This window comes from Peromyscus californicus, unplaced genomic scaffold, assembly GCF_007827085.1.
Source record: "Peromyscus californicus insignis strain IS unplaced genomic scaffold, ASM782708v3 Scaffold_11__1_contigs__length_118956290, whole genome shotgun sequence".
NCBI lineage: Eukaryota > Metazoa > Chordata > Mammalia > Rodentia > Cricetidae > Peromyscus > Peromyscus californicus.
The window spans coordinates 43,267,590-43,286,592 of NW_026294402.1; the positions used below are offsets into that span (position 1 = coordinate 43,267,590).

The following is a 19,003-nucleotide window of genomic DNA, read 5'->3' on the forward strand; positions in this document are numbered from 1 at the left end:
TGCTGAATGGCTTAAATAAATAAATTCCTAAGCATCCTTCCACATCTTTCCCAGTCACCATAAAAGACTCCCCCAAATTAACACTAGTAATGTTTCCCCAGTACTCCAGGCTTGATGGATTACCCAGAGGGCCATTACGTTAGGCCAGATCTGCTTCCCATGACAGCAAGGAGTGTCATGCCAACAGACCTAATGGTATTAAGATCACAACCCTCAGCTAATCCACTTAGGCCAGGAGAGGATGACAGGGGGCTCAGTGCCTCCCCTATCAGGCTGGGGGTCACAAAGGAAGTGGAAGGTAGGTAGGCAACTTCTTACCCCATCCCTGCTGCTACCAGTTAACTTGGTTTTGCTTCCGCATACCACCACCCATCCTCTGCAAAGGTAATGGTCTGATGGAGTGCGGATCTTATTTTTAGCTCGTCTGATGGCTCGAGCGCCGGTGCGCCGTACGTCTTTACTTTCTGAGGACTCCTGTTGGCTGTAAAGAACTTAGACAAAACTAGCAATTTTCTTTTTCCTCCTCATCAAAATATCTGTGACGGGGTCTTTCCGTAGTTTCCTCGGCACTGCCATGCTGTCTCAGGAAGTCCCTTCTCTTACCTAACTTGGCTCCTTCCTCCCGTAGTAACCCTGAACACAATCTGTTCACACTGAAGAAAATCAGGTCTCAGGGTCAGAGTGGAAAGTGAGTTCAGAACTGAGACTCAAACAGGATTTGGGGGAGTTTTAGGCAAAGTTTCCATGCTGACAAGAAAGGGCTGGAGCCCCTCCCCACAGCTGCAGAGTTAAGCCTCGAATAGGCAAAACCCAACCATAGTTTTTTTCAGACTGAGCCAGCATAATAAGGACACAGGGGCTTTTAAGGGGAAACAGTAGAAAGGGGGATTTCTGATTATGCTGGCATGGAATTAACAACGCGGAGTTTTTATTTTTGAAAACGGGCCTTTTTTTCTCTCCCTTTATCTGTTTTTCTGTTTTCTAGTAAGCATAAAAGCTTGTACCTCTAGAAGCTGGTCACTCCGTCAGTAAGATGTGACACCAGATTTCCCAGATCTGTGTGGTCTGGGCCCATAAACACCTGTCCACTATGCCATGTGCAGGTGACTGACCTCTTCTGAAGCCACCAGGAGAAATGAGAGACCAGAACTGGCCCCTTAGCTTCAAGGAAAATGAATCAGAAGACTAAAGCGCTAATCCTGGCGCCCTCTCCTGCTTTCCATAAAGTCGACTAACCTCTTGGATTTTCCTTGGCCATCAGAAATGAGAAACTAACACCTTCCTTACAGGCCAGCTAAGAATTAAGCAAATCGCCGGGCGGTGGTGGCGCACGCCTTTAATCCCAGCACTCGGGAGGCAGAGCCAGGCGGATCTCTGTGAGTTCGAGGCCAGCCTGGGCTACCAAGTGAGTTCCAGGAGAGGCGCAAAGCTACACGGAGAAACCCTGTCTCGAAAAACCAAAAAAAAAAAAAAAAAAAAAAAAAAAGAATTAAGCAAATCTCATGAGTGCACTCAGCCCAGAAACTGACATGTAACAAGCACTGAATACTGTCCCTGAACCACTCTGGGAAGGATCCCTAGAGAGAGTTCTCAGCCCCCACCATTCATGTGAGCCCCGCCCAAGACCGCCTGCAGTAAGGTGGTACATGTGTACCCCATATCACCTCCACCAAAATGCCGCCCCCCACACACACTGAGCTCTGTGAATGAAGAGTGGACACCACATCTGTGCTCTGTGTTTGGACCAGAGAGCAGCAGCACTGTCCAGCTAAATTTAAAGACCTGGAATGATTCGCCAGACCCTGGGCCAATGGGACAAGGCATACCCCGGACACCAGAGTGCACTGGTCCACTTCCCAGGGAAGACAGAGGAGCACACGGGCCTGTGCTGTGGGCATGGCCTTCTGCACAACAGTAATGGCTACCAAATGGCATCCACCTACGGAACCTATGCACTATGCATTTCCATGTGTGGCAAATACTTACAGGTTGCTCGCTCCTTATAATGACCCCTTGGGTGGGTACGGTTATTATTATCCCACTTTATAAATGAACAGACAGCCTGTAGAGGTTAACTATCACTACCCCAATCACACAGCCAGTAAGTGATAAAATCAGCATTCTGACCAGAGTCAATAGGAGCACATTCACTATGTATAAAATGGGGTTGGAGGTGGTAAAGGGCACTGTGACAATCTTTCTCTCTATCAGAGTAACTATGGAAGAGTAACCCCGTCCACCTAAGATGCCAAACATAACTTTTAGTTATCATGGAACATTCAAGAACCCTCTTGTCACTTCTTATCTTCATTTTGCAAGACTCTTAAGTCTTACACTTGAACTTTCAGTTGTATGTGTTTTAAAGTCATCACACACACACACACACACACACACACACACACCAAATTAGCTAGAAATCAAAAGTGGAATTTGAGTCTAACTATTTGGGTTAAGAACATTTTAAAAACTCTAGCATTTCCTAAACCATTTGGTAGATTTATGAAAGTTTCAAGAGTTCATTCTAGATCTCATATGGCTCAGTAACCCCAACAATAATAATAATAAGAAGAAGAATAAGAATAAGAATAAGAAGAAGAAGAAGAAGAAGAAGAAGAAGAAGTCGTCAACACAAGCTAGGCATGGTGGAGTACACCTTTAATCCCAGAACTTGGAAGGCAGAGGCAAGTATATCTCTGTGAGTTCAAGGCCCGCCTGGTCTACATAGTGAGTTCCAGGACAGCCAGGGCTATAGAGTGAGACCCAGTCTCAAAAAAATCCCCAAACACAGCTGAGTGCAGGCAGGAGAAAATCAAACTGATCTTCATCTCGGCTGTCAGATCCCACAATGCAAATTCCAAAACACAATGAACCAACAACCCAGCAAGTGCTCATTGAAGTCAGAAAAGAAAGCTCAGTATGGAAAGGGGGCAGCAACGCAGATAAGTCAGAGCCTTAGCCTCCAAAGCAGCTGGACATGAGGACACACCACTGGCAAAGCCTTGGCCATCTCACTTCTCTTCACAGCCACAGACTTCTCCAAAAGACCAGGTTTCCATGAGCCCAGGAGGTTAGGGACAGAATCATTCATCACCCCCGAAAGGATATACTTACAGGAAACAGCAATGGGTTTGAATAGGATTGGAGCAAATCTGTGAATGACATGGTAGCTGTAAATAGCTACTAAGTAAAGCCTGGATACACCTGACCTTTAGAACTGACGTCAAGGAAGATGGTTGAAGCCTCCAAGTCTGGCAGTTTAAGGATGGTGCTGGTACCTAAAGACGAGGTCAGATGGAGCTGAGCCAGAACAGCACTGTCCATGTTCTTATAAGGCCTGCTGTAGTGTGCCCAAGGCTCATGAGCTAGAAGGCAAGCAGAGTGACTGGCCCTAATCATTTATAGCTGTGTGACCATCAGCAAGTCATTTACTTGCTTTCAAATCTTTTCTTTATGTCTAAGTTGGGGGGCTTGATACTACCCCAAGACCACTTATCCAAACCTGCTAGGTGCTTCAGAAATCAGAACTGTGCAGATGGTAGGCTCATTGGGACCTGTGTTTAACAGCTCCAGTGGCATCTAGGGCAGCACTCTGTAATCAAACACATTAATATTTTTGCAGCAAAACATATGAATATTCAAAATAAAGTAGGATAAATATAGCCTCGCATCAGCTTTTGCCGCTAAGTGAGTTTGCTGCAAACTTACACAAAACCTTTTAGCTTTCAGAGCTTCTCTGACTTCGTAATCACAGAGCTAGGATTGTCACACACACACACACACACACACACACACACACACACACACACACTCCCTCAGAAGGCTGTGAATTAAGAGAGAGACATGTTTTACAAGAAGATAGAGCATCACAGCAGAAAGTGGGCATTATTAATGTGGCTGCTGGGGCTCTCATTACTCCACAATTTACCTTGTTCTATAAGAACTTGGTGTGACCTCAGAGGTGCCTAGAAGCCAAACATGGCAGCTCAGACATACAATCTCAGCATCTGGGATGTTGTGGCAGGGGGGCCAAGGGGAGTTCAAGGCTAGTCTGGGCTATAGTGTGAATTGAGAGAGAGAGATGGGGGTTGGGGGGAAGAGGAGGAGGAGGAGGAGGGAAGGGAAGGGAAGGGAAGGGAAAGGAAGGAAGGAAGGAAGGAAGGAAGGAAGGAAGGAAGGAAAGAAAGAAAGAAAAAAGAAAGAAAGAAAGAAAGAAAGAAAGAAAGAAAGAAAGAAAGAAAGAAAGAAAGAAAGAAAGAAAGAAAGTCAATCTAGCTGGGGAAGCCTCAGTTGGTAGGGTGTGTGTGCTCAGTTAGTAGCGTGTGTGTACTCAGTAGGTAGGGTGCATATGCTCAGTTGATAGGGTGTGTGTACTCAGTTGGTAGAGTGTTTTCCTAGCATACACAAAGCTCTAGGGGCTCAGCACCACAAGCACTAGGTGTGGTGGTTCCCAGCACTTCAGGGGGTGGGAGCAGGAGGACCAAAAGTCCAAAGAAGGCCACCCCTAGCTGTATAGTAAGTTCGAAGCTACCTGGGGTACACGAGATCCTGTCTCAAAACAAGCCATCCGACCTCTGCCTGGTCCCTCACTGAAAACAGAGTCTGTGAGAGAGAGGCTAGCTGAGCAGACAGAGCTCCAGCATCCCAGCTACATGGTTCATGTGTCCTCTAGCCAGCCCCAGGAAGCTTGGGGAAGAGCTCTACACAGGTGAGTTCGGGGAGACAGCCAAGATCATTCCTTGGTGCCTGCACCTCCCTTGCAGAACTAAGTAAGAGTTCCCACTATGTGTCAGAGCTGCTGATCTGACCTGAGGGCTGCTCAGGATTTGATCTGGTAGAGGCTCCTATAGAAGATCTAAGCCCCACTCTCATTCGGCAGCACTAAGGTCAGAAGTACAATAAAAGCTGCCTTGGGTGTTGGGTAGACACAGCCATAAATGAGGACTGCGTCCTCACACAGTCAACTACGCTGCTCCTGTAATGTTACTGACCACGGCATAAAGTTGGGGATGAAAAAGGAGCATCTGACCCAGGTGAGCTGGATCCGAGACCACATCCAGACCAACTCACAGACAGAACTGCAGCAGTTTTTCAGAGAAAGAAGACAGGTGAGCATCAACCAGGAGATTCCAGACTTCCAGAAGCCTGATAGGGTCCCCTCTCCTTTGTATTGGGGACCTGTTGGGTCCAGAATTTCGAAAAGACTGCCGGTCTATCGTGTCTTCTCACTGGCTAGCTTCCCTCGGTTTCTGTTAGTTAAATAAGGCCACCTGGTTGATCCAAGTGATGCTCCTGTCTGATCTTTCCATCCATCCATCCATCCATCCATCCATCCATCCATCCATCCATCCATCCTTCTTCCATCTGCTATTTCCTTGATACCCTCCCATCTGGTACAGGAATCATGACACACAATCCCACTATGTTTCATTACCATTCTCTGTGCAGCCAAGAGGTGCTCCCATCATGCCACCCCAGGTTGGGATCAAGTTACAGGGAAACCTATGCCTTGCTTTTCTGCAACTCTGCCCTTTCTTTATCCCCAAAGCAAGAATAAATGCCAAATACTTCATCTGTACCAACACTCTAACCTGCTAGCTTAAAATAAAATAAGCCTTGTGGCCTCTACCCTATCATAGCCATCCCTGTTAGGATCCCAGCCAATTCCCACAGTTTCCTGGCATCTGATTTTTCTATCTTGCCTTTCTGTTTGCACTGGGAGCTGTGATGATTTTTCTTCCACTGAACATTCCTCAGATTGCTGATAGGTGGGAAGGGGGCAATGCACAGAGAGCAGCGGGGAATGGGGAGGTGGTACATTAATCCTGGTGCCTGGAGGGAGGAGAGGAAAGGCTTCCCATAAAGTGCATCTAGCCAGGGGTAGCCAGGGCCGCGAGTGCACACAACACACACACACACACACACACACACACACACACACACACACACACACACACACAGGAATATCTTCTTCCCTGCACACACACACACCGAGGGATATCTTCTTCCTTACATACACATACACACACACAGAGACGAATATCTTCTTCCTTGCACACACACACACACACAGGAATATCTTCTCCCTCCCTTGAGTTCCTCAGATCTTACACCTTAGCATAGAGGGGTCTGGCCCCAGATCTAGCTGCTTGGGATGACCATCTCATTTCAACCCTCAGTCAAAAGCTCATTTTTCCTTTCAGCAGCCCACAGTGCAGCACCAAGGACTCCAGATTTGAGCCACATTGTTACAAGGTTATGAGGATAGGGACATAGTCTACACCACCTCACACAGGCTCCAGTAGACGGGACTGCTTGGAACCCCACACATTAGAGCTCAGAGCCAACAGGAAGATGCAAAAAGGAGGCTAGGACTGCCTTGAAGACAGAAGGGTGAGTTCTTCGCTTTCATGGTGACTACATGGTGGCCACAGCTCCAGTGACTTTGGATGTCACTTCAATCAGCATCAACCCTAAAGCCAACCTCAGAAAGCTGGAAGAACTACTGAAGATGCCTCCCCTGCACATGGCTGGTTTACTCCTCCCAGCCCTTTGAGATACAGCTCAGCCAACCATCATTTCTTCCCATCAGGGTCCCATGACCTGAGAACCCACAACTCTCGGGACAATTCCATCTTTTTCGGCCTTCTCTAGTAGAAAGAAAACTATGTACACAGACTCATTGAGAACTCTTGGTTCTGGAAGGAAGGCTTAGGAGACACAAGAATTAGAAAAAGGCCAGGCATTTGGTACACAGCCTTAATCCCAACACTGCTGACCAGGGGCAGAAACAGGTAGGGCTCTGTGAGTTCAAGTCCAACCTGGTCTCCAGAGCTAGTTCCAAGCTATCTATGGTTACTGCAGTAAGATCTTGTCTCAAAAACAAGTAAGTTAAATTTTCTAAAAAACAAATCCGAAAAGAAAGCCTTTTATTTGTGTGTGCACACTGCTATGCATGAGTAGGCTCACGGGGGCCAGAAGTCACATTAGGCATCTTCTTCAATTGTTCTCCACTCCAATCCTCTCGTTGAACATGGAACTTGTAGATCAGGCTGACTGGCTGGAGAGACCCAGGGTCTGTCTATCCCCACCTCCCCAGGGCTAGGATTACAGATGCATTTTGCTGGCTTGGCCTTTTGGTGGTGTGCATGGCTTTTTACACAGGGATCCAAACTCGGGTCTCATGCTTGCAGAGCAAGCATTTTACCAACCGAACCGTCTCTCCAGCCTCACCCCCACCCCAAGAGTGACCTTAAAAAGTGACTTTCTATCATACCCCACTTTCCACAGCATGTTCTCATCTGGAGAAGATGATAAGACTTATCCGGTCAGGTTTGGGACGGGGTTTCCTCTTAAGGAAAATGTAAGCAAAAACAAGCACAATTTCGTCAGTCTATTTCTGAGCAGACCAAGTACCAAGAAGACACATATCCGCAATTGTTATTTTATGTATCACTGGGGGGAAAATGGCTACTTTTAGCTGAGTGCCATTTTCCATAAAGGTACAGCCCACAGCGGCCAATCAGGCAACTTCGGAGCAAGCTGCGGCTAGAGGTGATTGTATCAGTTTCCCACCCACCTCAGGTCCCCTAAATGAGCAACAGGAATGGAGGAAGGGGAGAGTGCGTACAAAAGTGGAAAATCTGCCCAAGATCAGCAAAACAGCCAGCCGGAAGTTGTGCAAAAAGGTTAGCATCCATGACGACAGAAAACCGGATTTGTGGACACAATTCATCAGACCCAGGGATGAGGGATGAGAATGATGGGCTTATAGTTTATGGCAAACAGAAAAGACAAAGCCACTATTGCCTCCCTCTCTGATGAGCACTGGTCAATGCTCCCCCACCTGTTCTGCAGGAAGGTGCAGATCCTCTTCTTCACTGGATGGCTGGCTACAAGGAACCACAATGCACGAGAGGTTAAGTCTTAGTTGGAATCTCTCTGCCTTGCTAGGACTTAGTCTCAGCATTTTCTTGTGTATTAGTAAAAGAAACACTACCTACCTCTTAAGGACGTTGTAAAAAAAAATGTGCAATTCCAGGTAAAGCATTGGTCCTGAACCAAGTGTGTCACAAGAATTCAAAGGGGGGGGGGGGGGCGTCATTGTGCAGAGAGCCAGAGGGCAGCCAACGCTAGCCGTTGTGATTGCAGAGGGGATAAGAGACTAAACAAACTGTAAGACCAAAACTCTTATATGTGTCCTTCTCCTTGACTTGAACTAAAACCTCCTCTGCCTCACAATGTGTCTCCCAGAACAGATGTTTGGGTCCTCTGGGTATGTGTAGGACTTAAACAACATCCAAGGCGTGCTACTGTCCTAGGCTGAGGACAATGGCCTGCCATTACACAACTCTGGCCAGTAGGGGTAGGAAAAGCTGAAGCCTGATAACCCTCCATCCCTGGCCACAGGAGACCCTCAGCCTGAATCCCCACTTCCTGCCCTTTTTCTTGCACTCAACAGTTAGTCACTCTGGGCAAAACAAAAGCATGGATCAAACCACAGGAAAACCAGATGGAAGCCCCAAAAGCAAAACAGAAAAGAAGACCTAGAAGCTGGGTCCATGGGTTCCCTAATGCTTTGGACAGACACCATTCCCTCTCACCATCCTCTAAAATTAACTATGTGCCCTCCTATGCCTCAATATGGGAAAGAATGGTTTGGTTTTGCTTTTATTTTTTAAGGAACACAGAGGAGTCCGGTCCCCAGATTCAGGGTGGGCCAGGCATAAAGGAACGCCATCAGGGACAGGAGATGTGCAAGGCTGGGGCAGGGGATTACCTGTGCTGCTCCACGGCCTCGTTGTCCGGAAGCTCAACCCCACACACGCTGCACTGCTCCCCCAGAGGACGGCTCTCGGCCTTCATGCCCACAGCCAGCTCACCCAGCTTGCTGAACAGCTCCCTCTGGATGAAGCCCTGAGGCAGCAGGCCCCCATAGGTGCTGAAGTCCATGGAGACGGCCAGGGCAGGTTGCACATGGAGACCAGAGGTCCCTGAAGAGGGCACGCTCAACACAGCATCGGCCTTGTGGTTGGGCAACACTGAGTAGATGCCCAAATGCTTCTCCACTGGGGGTACCAGGGGCTCCTGTCGCCCGGGGGGTCCCTGACCAGCTTCAACAGGAGGTGACAGCTGCTCACCACTCTCTTCTCGCCCATAATGAAGCTCCCTGGCGCTGGTGATGACACTGCTTCTAGTGGGAGTCCCAGGCCCCTCTTTGTTCCTTTCTTCAAGCTTGTCCCCCATCCCTCCTGAGATGCTGGACTCAGCTGCCCCAGGGCTGTCCTGGCCAGGGACTTCATCTACCTGCATCATCTCTGTCTTCACCTCAGCCACCCCGGGGTGCCGCCCACCCCCTACCAGTGTGGGCTCTTCAGGCCCTGCAGGTGGCTGAAGAGTTCCTTGCAGGAGAGACTGTCCTATGGTCATCAAACTGTCCACTGCTGCCTTGGTAGGACTCATGGCTGAAAGGCCAAAAGAGGTGGAGACCGAAGGGCTCTGGTCCACCATAGGCCCGGGGAGGCTCTGTCCAGCCACGCTGGCATACCCACTCTCCTCGCTGGAATGCTTCGAGATGAAGATGTTCTTGAGGTATCGAGCCTTGCGGTCCTCTTCTTCTTCGCCCCCACCATCAGCCATGGTGGCCTCTGTGTCATTGTCATCGGATGCCTGGATGGTCTCCAGGATCTTCAGGCACTGCTCCTCCAGGTACTCGATTTCCAGGATTTCAGCTGCATACAGCAGGTCATCCAGGTCCTCGGCCTTAGCTTGCAGTGTGGCTGTGTAGGCATACTCCAGAATCTGCTGGAAGGTCTTTGGCGAGAGGAAGTCCAGAGTATAGTGCTGGCTGTTTCGGTGGAAGAGAATCTCAAACATCTTGCTGGTGCAGGCCAGCACCGTCCGGTGGGCATGGAACTCCTGGCTGTCCACCATGATGACCACATCGCACAAAGTCCCGGCCAGTCGCATCTGATTGGCCTTGCACAGCAGCCCCGTAGGGTGGCTAGGGTTCTGCAGCTGGATCATACCCATCTTTGTCAGATCCATGATGCTCCCCTTGGCTCAGGCATGGGGCTCTCTTTCCTTCTTTGCTCTGCGTGGTGGGGCAGGGTAGGCTTCCTGGGTGAGCGGAGGGGACTGAGGAAGGGAAGAAGAGAAGAGGGAAAAGAGATGAGCAAGTGACAACGTCCCCAGTGTCCCTAGAAATAAGAATTCAAACATTACAATATGCCTCCACTCTGGCATGACACTCTTGGTTTTAATGGAAGGGGCTTGGGCTTCCTAGAAATCTATGAATCAGTCTTTGCAATAAGCCCAGGGTTCTGAGAGTAAAAAGAAGGTTATGCTTCCCCATATGTTTAATCAACTGCTCTGTAGCATCTGCTGGATGAAGCAAAATGAAGATCACAATGAGTCCTAGGCATTCTTTAAGCCCGAGAGTAGAGACTTTCCATGTAAGACCAGTGTCCACCAGGAGGCTAACAAACATGCTTAAAATTAACGAGTTTTTAACCCTTTCCTTTAGTCAACTGAAGCATTCAGCTTTACTGCTGACCCCCCTATAAGCAAACTCTCATCTTCAATGCTTTTCTAGTTCTACTTCCCTGAGATGGCCTTAGGAGACAAGCCAAATCTAGCCAGGGTGCTAGATGTGGTGGTCCCTGTTATCTACGAGCAATGGGGCTGTCCTCTGCTAGCCATGCCCTCTGTCCATCATCCAGTGTCTTCTATGGCCTTTGTCCTTGCACTCTGGAATCTGGGCTGCAAGGGACTGGCCTACCCATTTTTAGGCAGTAAAAAGAACACACATGCACACACAATTCACATTCTAGCTTGTCATTTCTACCTACAAGTTCCTCAAAGTTACTATGTATGTCAAACGTGTGGGGTGTGTGTGTGTGTGTGTGTGTGTGTGTGTGTGTGTGTGTACTAGCCAAAGAGTATTAACATGCCTGTATACAATTATACAAGATGGTACAGCCTCCTCCTTTCCCTTCTGCCCACAAACGCCCAATGGACAGAATGCTCTAAAATGGGAAAGCAGAGAGACACCATAGAAAGGTGTGTTCCCAACAGCTTTGAGGGCTTATGCCGGACTGGATGCCTCCCAGGTGTTGCAAGCCCAGTGACAAGGAGAAAAACTGACATGGGACATGGCTCTAGAAGGGACATTGGCACGAGCATCTCTGGTTAAGTCCAGAAGGTGGGGAAGACGGGGTTGTAACACAAAGGCCTCTCCCGGAGCCTGTTCTGGATCACTGAGTGGCTCCCGATTCTGAACAGCCACTGGGACATGGACAGAAAGACCTAACGGGCCCAGGTCCCAGCTTCTGCCTAGCTGTGGCCAACACCTCACACAGCCAATGGCCTGGCTCCGAAGAGGGTGGAGAGAGCTAGGCTTCTCACCCACTCTGCATGGAGCTGGTCTTCACCCTCAACAGGAGTCTTAAGGACTCTTAGGCACAAACTCATGCAGAAAAGGTTAACAGCACTGGCTGGCCACTGTTGCTGCCCACCCCAAAGTGGAAACGCAGGGCATCAACAAGGGTGAGACATCCGTTCATCAAAGGTTTCATGAACATGGTGTGCATTCAGCAGAGATCAGAGTTTCAGAGGACTAAGAGGGAGAACCAAAATAAAGAAGGTTCGTTGCCTGAATATCTTCCCCCAAAGGAGCCTTTTGGGCTTTGAGGCAAATCAAGGTGCCCTCTCCCTCACCCGCGGCTCCGCACCCGCGATCGGACGGTCGCTAGCTGCAGCGATCAGCCAGGCGGCGCTGGGCAAAGCGCTAACTCGCCAGAGCTCCAAGGATCGATCGCGCTTCCAACACACCCCTCATTCCCAGCGACCCCCGCCGAGACTTGCAGAGGACTTTGGCAAACTTGGTAAAGCAACTTTTCCCCGGGAGTCAGGGCCTGGAAGAAGGGAACCGAGCTAAGAAAAGAGGGAAAGCGAAAGAGACCGGGGAAAGGAGAAGGTCCGAAGCGGCTGGACGGCGTTGCTAGGCCGGCCAGGCGGCGCAACCCGCAGGAGAAGGGGAAGCACAAAAGCCCTGCGGCGAATGGTGGGAAGCCAAGCAAGAAGAGATCTCCGGGTCCTCCGTCTCCCACCCAAGATCAGGATCCCCGGGAAAGCCATCAGCAAGGTCTCCGGCCTCCCGCACCAGCTGCCGGCGTGCCCGAGTTAGACACGCTAGGAGCGTGGCGGGGAGGAGGCGAGCTGGTCGCTGCGAAGCGCGTCTAGGCATTCCGGTGGGTCAGCAGGCTGGCAGAATCGTGCGCATTTCGAGCGCGTGCGGGAGCGTGCGAGGGGCTAGGCAAGCTTGCAGCCCGAGCGCCAGGGTGGGAAAGACATCCCGAACGCATCAGGTGCAGAGCCTGGGAACCCACCGTGCGCGGCCGGGAGCGCACAGCGAGCTCCGGCGCCACGGCTGCTCCCACCGAGAGCCGAGGAGGACCCGGAGCACCGGAGTCTCTTCTAAGCTTCCCTCTCTCCTTAAAAAGGGGCATCAAGTCCAATCAAGAAAAAAGAAAGATCCCACCACGTTTTTCTCTAAAGAAAACAAAACCCAAGCGGTACCAGTACCCTCCCCTCCGCCCCCCACGTCCACTCCTCGGCTCCTTCGGTTCTAGCTCCCCAGCGGGGCAGCGAATAAACACAAATAAATAAGGCACAATCCTATCTCACGCCAAGCGCACCGGTCCGCATACATATGAGCACCCACAGGCTCTCTGCTCTTCCGCCAGCCCTTGGCTGTACAAAGCCACCCAATCCCGATCACACGCGCCCGCAGCCCCGGCAGACCTCCCGGCTTGCCACCTCTCACCCGGACCGTGCCCCGAGGAGGAAGGTTGGGGAGGCAGCTGCGCCCAAGCTGACAGCCTGGGCTCCGCTTTCTAGCTGACCCCCAACCGGCGCAGGCGAACGTTGCAGCAGCAGCAACCAGAGAGCCCCGCAGGAGCCCAGCGGCCGAGTGGCCAGAGCTAGCGCCACCCGCCTAAACCTCTCCCGCCCCAGGGCGCCCTGGCGGGAGGCGATCGCTGGGCGGTGCGTGTCCTTCCCGGGTTCCCTACACACACACACACACACACACACACACACACACACACACACACACACACACACACACACACACACACACACACACACACACTCACCGCTTGCCGAGCCTGGAGCCTGGGGTGGGTGTGCGTGCCTGGGGGGTGAGGGGTGTGCCTGGATCGGGGAAGGGGTGTTGCTGGGGAACTGTTGCTCCGGATCTCACGGCGGCAGCGGCGGCATCGCCCGGCAGTTCGCAGTACCCGCTCTCATCACCCTTAACTCCTCTCTGCCGCTAGGTTAGCAAATCACCACCGGCTGCGGCGCCTCCGCCGCGTCCCACGTCAACGCCGCGCCCCCTCCCCTGCGAGGCCCCGGCGCCTCTCCATCTTTAGTGCTGGCGGCCGAGCCCGGCTCCCTGCCCACAGCTGCCCCCTCCCCTCCCCCTGGCCGGCCTCGGCCCGCCCACCCCGCCCCACCCCCGCCCTGGCGGAGCCCGTGCGCGTTCCTAGCCCGGCCCTCCCTTCCCGGGCGCTCCCCTCCCCTCCCAGCGCTCCGCGCTCCGGGCTTCGCCTGACATCTAGCTGCTGCCCGGTCGCCAGCGGCCGTTGCTCGTAGCTAGGCGGAGAGGGCAAAAGGTTGCAAGGCAGAGGGGCAGCAGAGGACCTGTCAACTCCTAATGGGGCAGAAGGATGAGAGGGAGGAGCAGTCCCCACTTTAGCCTCAGGTTTCTCATTTCCAATGGGCATGTGGTGTATCCCGCGCCCCTAACTCCCGTGCCCAAGAGCGGAGTTTTGTACGGTTTTCTAGTATTTGCACCAGTTCAGTGTGTGGCATCAAGCCTTTCACTTTTCTCCGGATTCGGGTTGCATCCTGCCTTACCCTAGACATTGGTTTTAAATGGGTTGTTTTCCCAGTCCCCAACCAGGCCTCTCATGCCTGCCCTTAGGGGGTGAGCTTTTGAGTTAGCGGGATTTGGCCAGTCAGATCCAGAGGGGCCAGTGGAGATCTGGTAAGGGGGCGGCGTCTCGATTTTGCTATCTGGATAGTTGCAAGCTGAGGTCAAGGCCTGAGTAAAACTTTTTCACTCTTAAATCTCGGGCATCCTCCCCGCAACTTCCCCGGCCCCAGGAATCTGGATGCAAAGTTCTGAAGATCCTGCGTTCAGCTCAGGATCAGCCTTTCCATGCGTGCGAGTGGAAGCTTGGAAAAGCGTTGGGCCTCTCCAAAATACTTTCTCCCCCCTGGGCAGCTAGCCCCATTTTTAAAGGGGACTGAGATGACCAACGGTAGGGTAGAGAGAGACCAAAGAAAAATGTATCCTTCCTCCAGCTGCGGTAAAATGAGCCGGGGGTGGGGTGAGGGGGGAAGGTAATTTTTGGAGCCCTGGCCTCTGACCAAAGCCCCAGAGCACTGATGTTGGGGGTGTGGTGGAGAGCGCCACCCAGGGGTCTCAGAAAAGTCACCCACACAGCCCTATCCTGAAGTCCTGAGGTCTTCGTAAGTTCCAGGCTTCAGTAAGGGGTGCTGTGTCCTTGACTGGCAAGGGCTTCGTATCTCCCACAGGACTTACCGAATCGCATTTTGGTGCCCCACGAGCTAGAGAGAAGGAGGAAGGTAAGGGCGGTGAATAGGAACAAAAACCCACGAAGGCCAGGTGGGCTAAGTTTACACACGGTCTGCACGGGGTTGCTAGTGAGGTGCTCGACCAGGTATTCATTCTATCTCAGCAAGAGGCAGGACACTCCAGTTCTCAGCCTAGCAGTGGGAGAGAGGAGTCAGCAGAAGGGCGCACTAGAAAAGTGAAGGAAGAAAGCAGCGATTGAGTTACCCTCTAATAGGCAACATCACATGGACCAGGCAAGGGGAGACCCCCACCCCACCCCGAAGTCATTTGGTATACAACAAAAAGCAACCCTATTTAAAGGCTACCTGATTTTTCAAGCTAAGGCCAACCCTCTGTAAGACTAGGGATTTGAGGAAAAGTTAAGAAGGAACTGCCATAAAAGAAAAAACAGCAAGAGTGGATGAGCATAAGGGGGCAGGAACACACACACACCCCCACAGCCTACCCCCCACACCCCCACACCCCCTACCGCTGCTCTATGGATGCCTTGCTAGAGAAATGGAACCACCTCACTTGTTGAGTTCCTGCCTAAGGAAAGCTTGCTGTCTCCGGTCCACATCCACCTACCAGCCTCTCTCCAGCAGTCACTGGAGAAGCACACAATTAACCTCTGATCCTGTTCTCTCATTAATCCTCAAATCAGAGAAAAAGAATCTGTGGACACAATGAGAAAGAAAGAATGATTCCTGCCTGGCTCTGGCCTCCACCCCCCCCCCCCACACACACACACCACCATAGTCACTCTATGTGAAAATCTCCCTTGCTTCATAAACTCTGCCCATTAAAGAGCCCAGCCCTTGTTAGTAAGTGTTAAAGAGAGAGTAATGCCTGGATTTAAGAGGTGGGGAAGGTAACAGAAAGGGGGTAAGGCAAGCGAGGCTGTGGGCTGAGTGCCAGTGTTGGGCTCCCAAGCATTTCCACTCAGAGATGAAGGCTGGCCGCTGGGCAGTTTGATAAGGTTTATTGGGCCCAGATAAAGCAGCAGCAGCCCCCACCCCCAAAGCACCACCATTTATAGCAGGAGCTGTGTCCTTGGGTCCTGGAAGGCTGATGAGAGTCCCCAGTTGAGAGATTTCATACAGTAACGCCTAAAACCAAGCTGACTGGAAAAAATTATAAAATCATGGGAACAATCTCTCTCTCTCTCTCTCTCTCTCTCTCTCTCTCTCTCTCTCTCTGTGTGTGTGTGTGTGTGTGTGTGTGCGCGCGCGTGTGTGTGTGTGTGTTTTCCTTCAAAGATGTGGTAAGAGAAACTGGAAAACCAGCTCCTAAAAAGGCAAAAAACCATGGGGCATGGTGGTGCATGCCTTTTATCCCAGCACTCTGGAGACAGGTCGAACTCTGTGACTTTGAGGCCAGCCCCAGGCACTTAAGTGAGACCTTGCTTCAGAAACAAAAAAAAGCATGGAACCTTGATTCAAGGTTTTCTGACAAAAGAGGCCCCAGTCTCAGTCATGCTAGAAGCAGAGATGGAGATGAGCTAACCCTGAGAGAGGATTCCACTACAAAATCCCCTCATTCCTTCACCTCCCCATCTCCCTGTAGAGCCCCAGCCATGTAGCCTCTCCAAGCTCAGCTAGTGGAAGAGTCCATCTGGTCTGAGGGAAACATACCGGAAGGAGATGGTGGGAGTACTGATTCACTCAGAGCATCCCTGTGAATCTTAACAGGTTGCCTGTATTGTTTCAGTTAGTCCTCCTAGCAACCCTGTTGGCATTCTATGACCATCCTCATTTGGCGAGAAGGGGAAGCTGAATCCTAGAGATTGTTCGAGTCTGACATGATTTGAATCGTGCTGTGTGACTGCACAGCTCAAGCCTAGATTAGCCAGCCGTTATTGAGAGGAGTCAACGAAACAAGCAAGGCTTTTAATTTCCTGTCTTTCTCTGCTGAGGACAGGGCAAGGTTAGTAGCTCACTGAGCTGAGGACCCAGTGACCCAGTGACTCTTTCGCTATCCTGTAAGGCTTTCTGCACTTGCCTTCCTGGCGCAGAATCCCAGACTGCTGGAAGGGAGTTTTGAGTGACAATACAACATCCAGTAGACACTCAGTGCTCGAGTATTTTACTTGCATATAAATGTAAAGTCTTAATTCTTTGGGTTGAGTATACAGTTTAATCCATAGAGTTCTTGATCAGCAAACAGCAAGTTCCTGGGTTTGATTCCCCAGTGCTGAATACACTGATGTGGTGTGCATGCCCCCATGTTCTGTATTCCATAAGTGAATTAAGTGCAACAACTTCATGAGACGCGTCTTCCAAATAGCAGTGGGGGAAGTACTGAGGTAAAGTGCATGGTCTCAGAACACCCAGTCAGAAGATGCTGCTTAGATGATCATTTCCACCATCCTTTTTCCACCATGAGGTACTGAACAATGGGGACCACAACTTGGGCATCTCTTCTAGACACTGAGGGCACCCTTGCTGGCATCTACAGTAACTATTGGTTGGTTGAGAAAAGGTCCCGCTTATATAACCTCTGCACACCAATACACCTTGCTAGAAAACAACTTTTCAAAGACAGACGAAGGAGGGATTTTTTTTTTTAGCCCCAGCAACCTTGGGGTCACTGTGACCCCAAGATATTTGTGATTGAGGACAAGAAAGTGTTTTCTTTCCTCTTTCTCTACCCAGCATATTGCAAATGGCGTTGGGACCTAATGTTGTCATCTCAAATGGCAAATCTGAGTTGTTATTAGTGCAAAGATGCCCTGAGGGGGTAGGCCGTGTGGATGAGATCTGCAAGGGATGTTATGGGGAAGTGTGTTTATAATTATAATGGGATTTAATGTACACTGGGACCAGATGATGGCAGCCATTTAAAAAAGAGATGCCTAATAAGAGAGGTCCCTTAATGACAGGCAGCAGGGCTCAGGTTATTATGGGAAAGTGCAGCATTTCACTGGGTGTCACTAACCATGTGAAAGGTTTTATAGGGTTCCCAACAAAGCTTTGGAGTGAGATATAGCAACTACTGTTATCAGCTACAGAGGTACATCATTTTAATGTTGCTGTTTGGAGAGGGGCTGTATACACACACACACACACACACACACACACACACACACACACACACAAGCATTTTCTGCCTAACACACAAGCTCACACAGGCCTCAGGCCAACACCGGATAGCTCTGGGTGTTTCTGGAAATCTGCTTTGTGCTAAGAAAGACAGCCTCAATTTCAAAACTAAACTTTTGTAGCTATCGAGGGGTGCATTTTCCATATAGTATGCATGGAGGGAGTCGGCATGACTCCCATTATAGGTAATGATAGTCCCACAGCTAAGTCCCCAGACACCGTGCTGAAAATTAACCCCCAAGTTTTCACTGGGGAAACAATGGGGCCTTTAAAACAAATGAAACTACATGTTTCTTTGTTGGGAGCCAGGGAAGAAGGGAAGCGTGTCATATTTTTTTTTTAGGTGTTCAACTTATACGAGGCAGTCATTTAACTCTCTGGTCTATCCTTACAGATTTTGATTCCAAGGCTGCTTTGGGGGCTAGAGACTGGCTGGTCAACCAGAGCTCCTGGGTTTGGTTCCCAGCACTCACAAGGCATCTTGCAACTGCCTGTAACTCCAATCTCAGGTCCCAGGGAATCCAGCACCTTATTCTTTGGCCTCTGTGGGCATCAGGCACACACATGGTGCACAGACATACGTGCAAGCAAAACATTTACACACATAACACAAAAATGAATAAATCATTTTTTTTAAAGAAAGCATGCTTGCTTCTCTTGCAGAGGAACAGAATTCCATTTCAAATACTCATGATGGGCAGCTCACAACTACCAATAATCTACTTCCAGGAAAGCCAATGCCCTCTTCTTACCTCTTCGGGCACCCACACTCACATGGGCACACATATATACATAATTAAAAATAAAACTTTCAAAAATATATATATAGCAGGGGCCAGGTGTGGTGGCGCACACCTTCAATCCCAGCACTTGGGAGGCAGAGGCAGGCAGATTTCTGTAAGTTTGAGGCCAGCCTGGTCTGCAAAGCAAGTTTCAGGCCAGCTAGAGCTACGTAGTGAGACATTGTCTCAAAGAAATAAATAAAGCCAGACATGGTGGCACATGCCTTTAATCTGACATTGGGAAGATGGGTGATCTATGAGTTTGAGGCCAGTCTGGTTTACTTGGCTATTTCCATGCCAAAAGCTCTAAACACATACACACACACACACACACACACACACAGAGAGAGAGAGAGAGAGAGAGAGAGAGAGAGAGAGAGAGAGAGAGAGAGAGAGACAGAGAGAGACAGAGAGAGACAGAGAGAGACAGAGAGGGAGAGAGAGACAGAGAGACAGAGAGACAGAGAGAGACAGACAGA

General features: G+C 50.3%; 1 protein-coding gene across 5 annotated transcripts in view; it reads right to left on the minus strand.

Annotated features, from left to right (window-relative positions):
- The window catches only part of Zbtb16 (zinc finger and BTB domain containing 16), a 187,206-nt gene extending 173,759 nt beyond the window's left edge, over positions 1-13,447 (minus strand). The window contains exons 1-3 of one of the 5 annotated variants that reach the window (XM_052759771.1): positions 12,824-13,073; positions 11,716-11,912; positions 8,777-10,134 (exon numbers count right to left, since the gene is read on the minus strand). In XM_052759771.1, coding sequence (XP_052615731.1) covers positions 8,777-10,044 — 1,268 coding nt within the window. In that variant the 5' untranslated portion in view covers positions 10,045-10,134; positions 11,716-11,912; positions 12,824-13,073. Of the gene's footprint in view, positions 1-8,776; positions 10,135-11,715; positions 11,913-11,959; positions 12,334-12,386; positions 12,521-12,823; positions 13,074-13,154 lie in introns of those variants that run through there. The other 4 variants (XM_052759745.1, XM_052759753.1, XM_052759762.1 and 1 more) reach the window with 4 other exon arrangements.
- Between the last annotated feature and the right edge of the window lie 5,556 nt (positions 13,448-19,003).